The sequence below is a fragment of the Pteropus vampyrus genome, unplaced genomic scaffold (genome assembly GCF_000151845.1).
Source record: "Pteropus vampyrus isolate Shadow unplaced genomic scaffold, Pvam_2.0 Scaffold49, whole genome shotgun sequence".
NCBI classification, from domain to species: Eukaryota; Metazoa; Chordata; class Mammalia; order Chiroptera; family Pteropodidae; genus Pteropus; species Pteropus vampyrus.
This window is the reverse complement of record NW_011888830.1, coordinates 2,389,953-2,397,816: the sequence shown is the minus strand read 5'-3', so window position 1 is coordinate 2,397,816 and position 7,864 is coordinate 2,389,953. Positions and strand designations below refer to the sequence as shown.

At 39.7% G+C, this 7,864-nt stretch overlaps 1 protein-coding gene across 5 annotated transcripts in view; it reads left to right on the top strand.

Moving 5' to 3' along the window:
* Positions 1-1,753: 1,753 nt before the first annotated feature.
* SEC61A2 (Sec61 translocon alpha 2 subunit) overlaps positions 1,754-7,864 on the top strand; it is a 23,630-nt gene continuing 17,519 nt past the window's right edge. For 2 of the 5 annotated variants that reach the window (XM_023530337.1, XM_023530335.1), the window contains exons 1-3: positions 1,755-1,884; positions 3,929-3,996; positions 5,136-5,201. In XM_023530337.1, coding sequence (XP_023386105.1) covers positions 5,159-5,201 — 43 coding nt within the window. In that variant the 5' untranslated portion in view covers positions 1,755-1,884; positions 3,929-3,996; positions 5,136-5,158. Of the gene's footprint in view, positions 1,888-1,999; positions 2,720-3,928; positions 3,997-5,135; positions 5,202-7,864 lie in introns of those variants that run through there. The other 3 variants (XM_011359618.2, XM_023530336.1, XM_011359617.2) reach the window with 3 other exon arrangements.

The following is a 7,864-nucleotide window of genomic DNA, read 5'->3' as shown; positions in this document are numbered from 1 at the left end:
ACCAGTTCATTATTTTGTGTCCCACATGCTCTTCCAGAAACTTGCCACACCCCCACCTAGAGGTGGATTCTATTTCACTTCCCTCTTGAAATTGAGCAGGACTTTGTGGCTGCCTCTAGGAATGTAATGCACTGAAAGTGATGCTGCGTCACTTCCAAGGACGTGACTTGGCACCCAGCTGCCATGTTGTGATGGAGCTCAGGCCACATAGAGGACCCCATGGAGATGTTGGAGCTGATAGCTTCACCCGAAGTCTTAGCTGACAGCCAGCATCAAATACCAGACTTAGTGAGAGAGACTTCTGATAAGCCAAGTTCCAGCCTTGGAGCTGTCTCAAATGACCTCAAGTAGAGCAGAGACTCATGCAAGCCATATATATATGTATGCATATATATGTATATGAGTATATATACATACGTATGTGAGTATATATACATACGTATGTGTTCAAAGATAAAGCCGGATACTAATTAAGGTGTTCAGTAATATACTATTGCAGTAGGGAAAACAAGACAGCATGAACTAAACTCAATTTTGATATGTACAGAAGTGACTGAGCAGTTTAAAGGGAAGATGAAGGAACAGGGTGAGTTGATAGTTCATGGAGTAGGGGAAGTTAAACAGGACGAAACAGGAAGGAAGGTTTTGTCCACATGAAACCCATCTGAGTTTGGTAAGTGGAGCTTTTGAAAGTTAGTCTCCTACCCTACGATGGAGACTGGGAGACAGACACCCTGTCTTCAGGTGTTAGCTGAAACAAATGGTAAATTCTTTGGCAGCCTTGAGCTTTCTCCTGCAGATACCTCCTCGTGATGGAGCTGTTAGAAACTGTTAGTGTTTGCTCAAGTCTTTACAGACCAAGCGAATGCCTAGTGGAGAAAGGGCTCAGAGGAGCCTGTTGAGTTTTCTCATATACACACATGTATTTTGTTTCCTTCTTGGACATAGACCTAAGCATTAGAACAGATTGTTGGATTTGGTGATTATAGGTCATTAGAGACTTGAAATAGCTTGTTTGAGCAAATGTTAGAGCAGAAGTTAATTTGCAGGGGTTTAAAATTTGAGTAAGGAAAATAAATTTGAGGGCCTTTTTGTGTCTGCCTCTCCGTTAATTTTCACATCTGTAGGAAATGGTTATTATCCTTATTTTACGATGTAGGTCAGAAAGGCTAATTGCCCAAAGCTGTTAAGAAGTAGAAGGATTAAAATGGAGGGCTGGCTGATTTCGTAGACGTATGCTTTCTTTACACCACGCTGTCGAAAAAGGGATAGAAAGAGCCTAGTACAGGGGACAAAATCCTTATCTCTGTATTTTGGAAAAGCTAAAGGATCGTACGTAGACAATGGAGAGTTCATAAACTATTACCTGTAAAGAATCACAGATTCTAAATAACATCCAATAGGTTCTGATAAGATGGAAGCAAAATAAAAAGCTGTTTGGTTCATCTGGCTCTCCGGGTGAGTCAGCTCCATGCCTGGGGTATGGAAACCCGGGCCGGCTCCTGGGGTCCTGGGCCAAACGTGGCTGTAAAGGAGACCGCCATTTCTTGACCCTAAGCTCGGACACGTGCTCGGAGAGGGAAGGCCCCGGCCACTCTGGCCTAGGAGAGGCTCCGAACGCCCCAGCAAGGTTGGCGCTCACAGACGTGAGCGTCGGCAGTGGCCATGGCAACGCGGCCATGGCAACGCGGCGGACGTCCGCTGCGCAGGCAGCCAACGGCCGGGGCCTTGTCAGGGGGCGGGGCCACGTGATCCTGGGCGGGGCCTGCGCGCGGCTGGCCGGAGCGCGTCTGTAGCGGGCTCGGAGGCCTGAGCAGCGGGACCCCAGCGAAGACAGCGCCGAGGCCGCTGCGCCCCGCCGGGCCACCCCAGCCTCCGCAATGGGTAGTGAGTAGCGGCGCAGCCGGGCTCTCGGGGTGGTGTCTGGAGCGGGGCTCTCGTCAGGCACGCCGGGCTGCAGGCTGCGGACGGTGGAGCGGGCGCCGCTCCGGGTCGTCCGGCCCGCGGGTCGCTGCGGAGGGCGCGGGTCGGAGGCCTCCGCCGAGGCTCCTCCGGCTGTGTGAGGCCTCGTCCGGGCCGGCTGCTCCGACTGGGTCCTGGAGCCCCGGCGTTAGCGCTCCGTAGGTGGCGAGGAGAAGAGGACGGCGCCGGAAGGCCATTGGTTTTGGGGGCGGGGAATTAGGGAACCTAGAGACCTTTGAATTTTTCATGGTTTTAGAAGCTCATATTTTTATTCCCAAATCGCCCTTCCGTGGCATGTTAGTTGTGATGAATAAAGCTCCCTGACTTGTTTAATTTTTGGAAAAGTGATGCATGGCATGTATTTTAGGGGAAGAACGGAGTGCAATTGGTAGCATACCGTTTTCCTTAAAAATTTCGTTCTCTAGCGTTTACTGAAAACTCACTGTGTAAGGTTGTATATGCCTTAAGGACAAGGCCTTGTGTTATAGGGATCTTTTGAGGGTCCTTTCCTAAACTCACAACACCACATATATTCACATATATGTTTCCGTAGCTCTTTAGATGTTTGTAGGATGAATGGGTAACTGCACACCGAAGCTGTGCACCCATTGGCCAACTAGTGGACTTTTGGGGGAAACTAGAAAGGAAGTAGAGGAGGCACTTATCTTGAATTTACAGTATAAGAGGTAAAAGTCCGCAACGCAGGAGTAGACATGTAGCAGACAAAAGCATTGCTTGAACATGAATGCACTCCAAGGTAGGTGATCATGAAATGCCAAGAAATCTGGGAGGATGGCTTGGATTGAGGTGGGAAGGAAAAGGAGTAAGGGGATTCTAGAGAGTTTCTTGATGTGATTGCTATCTGTTTTGCATTAGAGGTGAACACTTTCATAATTCATATTTACTTTCCAAATGGTCTAAAGTGATACTTGGGTCACAAACATCTGCCAGTGAGAATTTCTGAATCCTGTCAAATGCCAGTGAGTGCCATCATTTTGAAAGGTTTTATAAAAAGAATAAAAAGATAATGTAGTTGACTTTTGGCTAACTAGAAAGTATAATTACTTGTCAGTTTTAAAACAATTTCATGATATTAGTATACAGAATCCAGTGTCTGTAGGGGTAGATGATCATAACCAATAGCAAGTTGTGGCCTCTTGTGTTACTGTACATTGGCAGACGCTGGCAAAGACTGAAGTTTGAGAGATTATTATCTTCATCCTCCAGTTCTTTGGCAGAATTTGACTTTAGTCATGCCAAAAGATGGTGTCTATCCTTAAAGAACCTTGGTTTATTTTACTTTCATGTATTATAAGAGTAGTCTGGGCAAACATTACTGCCTAATGAAATGTAATTGTCATTCTCTAGGCTGATTATTGCATGTAAGCAGGCACTTTGAGATCACTATGTGGCAAAGCGACCAAGCAATGAGTGACTTAGTAAAATGAAGTAAAAGTCAGCTATAAAGGCGATTCCATGATTCCACTCACTCATTGCAGCATCTTTCAGTTTAAATAAAGTCATTTCTGCAGTTTCAGCCAGTTTCTTATACTTTCCTCCTTCCTCTATTCCTCCTCTGATATCCTGTTTTCTTCTTGAATGTGTTGTGTTGTACCATAGTAGGCTGCATTTGCTCTTCTTTGATGTAGTACTACTCATTGAAATTCCTTTTCTTTATATATGAAAGGGTTGGGTTGGATACAGCATGAGGAAGCAAAATCATGGTAAAAAGATACTTGTATTACTTGTCATTTACTGAGTCCTTAAACCTTTTGAATTCTTTTGTCCCTCGAATTATTTCTCTTCCCTTCTATATTTGAAATGGAGAGCATTATAATTAATTTTGAGGGTCAGGATGGGATGGATTGCCATTAAAAGTTAGAGAACATTTGTATTTTATTCTGTAAAAAGATAGATCTCTTTTAAAAAATTTGTAATGGAGACATTTATTCTTTTTTTTTAACAGTCAAATTTTTAGAAGTTATCAAACCTTTCTGTGCAGTATTACCAGAAATTCAGAAACCTGAAAGAAAAGTAAGTATAATATTTTAGTAGTATAGAGGGTACCTAAAGGACTTATTCTGCTAAACCAGCAAGATTACTTTCCCCAACTCTGTTCTGGTTGTAATTGGAAAATATTACCTGCTCCTCCTCCTCGCAGGAGGCACAAAGTGACTAAAATTAGTAAAGTCCTGTTTAAATCTAGTTGAGTTATCTCTCGGTTTTAAAAATAACTTCTTTAAGTTCTGACATTTCAAAACCAACTGTTTCTTGCGCCTGTGTGTTAGGTCAGATAATAGTGTTTTCCTGTCTATGGTGATCTTTATAATTACTCTAGTGCAGGATGGGCACTGTGCTTGCTAATGATGTGGCCCACTGCACTGTGAATGACCCTGTCCACTGGGTCAGTTTTGATGAGTATAGCTGTTTAACATAAATGGATTGCATCTGTGCAAGTAGATACCTCTCTTTTTTGGTTCATGCAATATAAAGAAAAATCATAGAAATGCATTCAGAATATATTGTGACTGCATCAAATTGTTTGTCCATCATCGTGTACTTTTAGTGCTAAGGTATTTAAACTCCAGAAATATTGTTAATCTCAAACTGGCCAGTTTCTAGACATTCTTCTTTTACTTTAATTTAGATTTCTCATGAAACTAACAGGCATAGGGACATAGAAAGAGAGAAGTAAAACTTTTGTTAAACGCACTGTTTTATTTAGAAGTATATTTCTTTTTTATAGCTTTGAGGTTATAAAAATATATGTTCTAGTTACATGTCAGTCATCCCAAGAAACTCCAGCTTCTCATAGTCTCTGAAACAGTCATATGCTATTACATGCAGTCCTAGCTTTGCACAGCACTGCGGTTAACTGAAGTGTGTACCTAGGGGTTCTGTCTTGCTTTGTATCCTTTTCAGTTTCCGTTAACACAGGACAGTGTGTTGAGGACTACCTGTATTTAAATTACTTTATTCTTGAAAAGTGTAAGAAAGTTATATTTGCGAGAAGTTCGTTCAGCAGTTTGCTTTGACTGCTAACCATGGCGAGAGTATTTTAAGGGTGATAGGAGTATGTCATGATGGGGAATGTTGGCTATGTTTTAATATGGACTTTTGCTTAATATGTGCTCTTTCTTGACTTTGACCATTCTTTTGTATTTTGTCGTAAGATCCAGTTTAGAGAGAAGGTACTATGGACTGCTATAACTCTCTTCATTTTCTTAGTATGTTGTCAGGTATGTAACCCTAATATTAAATAAATGTACTTTTGTTCTAAGGTTTTGGTTGGTTAGAATTTGAGAAATTTATTTTAAAATAATAAATATGCTGAATTATTTTGAGCATTATTATTCTTTTTAATGAGTTGATAATGAAAATAGTTATCTTGTCCTACTCTGTTTTTCTTTTGGTTTACTAGTGGGTTTGAACATTCTTTTTCTTCTTGATTTTCAGTTAATCATCTTTACCCATTGTTTCCTTTAGATTTTAAAAATTTATTTACGACGTAGATATTGCAAATATTCTTTTCATTTTGTTTGCCTGTTATCATGTCATAAATAACATGTGTTAATTTAAAATTCCCCAAAGCCAAATATTGGAACCCCAGGAATATACTGTTTTTATAAATTAATAAAATTCAGTGATGCCTTAAAATTTTTTTTGCAGAGATTAAGTTCATAAAATGAGGGTAAAATGTGAGCTCTCTGTGTTACAGGGTTGTTGTAAAGATTAAATGAGATAATTCAGGCAAAAGTTTTTTGAGGATTTTGAAAAGCTATTTTGAAAAGCTATTTTATTGAGGATTTTGAAATACATATAAGGAAATTTTTAAAAATTATATTAAGCAGTAAAACAGATTGAGTTTATAATTTGGGGAAAAGCCAAATAAATTTTTTGAAGAGGAAACAATTTGATTCTTATTTTATTGTACTTAGTTTTAAATTGATTTAGGTGGTCAGAGAGAGGGAACTTTTTGAAAATATAGAAGAGTACAAAGAAAAAAGCTTAATTCATATCCCTGTCATCTACTTTTAACGTCTTAGAAACCCCCTTCCCCTCCATTTAAAAAAGAATCAGCTTTATTTTATGTATGGTAAAATACACTCATTTTTAAGTGTACATTTTGAAAAGTTTTGACAAACTTACACACCCACATACCTCCTACCTCAGTGTATATAGAACATTTCTGTCACTCCAGCAAGTTCCCTGTAACCTGTCTCAGTAAATCCTCCCCTCACCTCCAGTCCTAGACAGCCACTGATGTGCTTTCTGTTCCTGTAGTTTGATTCATCTTTTCTGGAGTTTGATATAAATGGAATCATACGGTGTTACTTTGTCGTCAGCTTTTTGAGAGTCATGCCTTTTTATTTCTGAGTCATGTTTACTGTATGCCTACACCACAGTTTTTTCCTCTGGTCACTTATTGGACATTTGAGCTGTTTCCAAATTCTGGCCACAGCAAAGTTGCCGTGAACATTCACGAACAAGGCTTTCTGTGGATATTTGTTTTCAATTTGTATGTGAAGACCTAAGAGTAGAATTGCTCGGTTGTATGGTAAACATGTGTTCAACTTTATAAGAAACTGTCAGACTTTTCCAACCAGTCGTCCAGTTTTATATTGCCACCAGCCATGTTTAGGAGTTCCAGCTGCTCGGCCTCCTTTCCTGCTCTTGATTGTCGAGGACTTTAATATCAGTAACTCCAGTGGGTGTGGTTTTAATGTGCATTGCCCTGGTAAATGGTATTGAGGAACTTTTTAATGCATCTGTTGGGTACTTGTTTATCTTTTGTAAAGTGTCTTTGCAAATCTTTTGCCCATTTCAAAAAAATTGGATTATTGTCCATTATGGAATTATATGTAATTTTAATATTTTCTGTGTACAGTCCTTTGTCAGATAGATGTATTATGAATCCTCCTAGTCTCTGGCTTGCCTTTTCACAGCTGTGAAAAGGCAAGTTGCCGAGCTGTGTATGTTCTTAATATCTTCCGAAGAGCAGAAGTTTTTAATTTTGATGAAGTTCAGATTATCTTTTTCTTTGATGGCTCATGGTTTGTTTCCTAAGAAATTTTTCCCTATTCTAAGGTCGTGAAGATTTTCTCCAGTGTTCTTATAAATATTTTGTAGTTTTAGCTTGTATGTCTTGGTCTATGATCTATTCCAAGTTAATTTTTGTATATGGCATGAGATACCTTTGGGATTCACTTTTTTCTGCTTGGATAGCCAGTTGTTGAAAAGGCTGTTCTTACCTTGTCATCCTTATTGAAAATCAAGTAACCATGTAAGGATGGATCGATTTCTGTGCTCTCTTCTATTCCATTGGTCTGTAGGTCCATCGTTACGGTAAACCACATTGTTTGGTTTACTGCAGCTTTATACTAAGTTCTATAATCAGATCGTACTAGTCTCCAGCTTTGTTCTTTTTCAAAATTCTAGGATCTTCATATTTCCATGTAGATTTTAGAATCAGCTTTTCAATTTTTATAAGGAAGACTGCTAGGATTATGATTTGTATTGCTTTGAATTTATAGATCAATTTTGAGAGAATTACTATCTTGACAATAGTGAATTTTCTAATCCAGCGGTCAGCAAACATTTTTCTGTAAAGGGCTTTAAGTATGGAATTTTTCATGACTTTCATGTAGTAAATTTATGCATTTTATGTTTTTTTCCCTCATAATATGTTTACATAGTTGCCGAGCTGTGTATCTTTATCTTTCTTCTGCTTTGGCAGTTCAGCACAGTGCGGGTGGTATATTGAGTCTCTGTCCACTGAACCTTGAGCAGGTGTATTTCCCCCTTCCAGCCAGTGGAAGGGCTTGCTTGGTGTCTATGGATTTATCCCGTTTTCTTTAGCTCCAGGGAATGGCGGAAGGTGAGATAAGTGCGTAAATGCTGC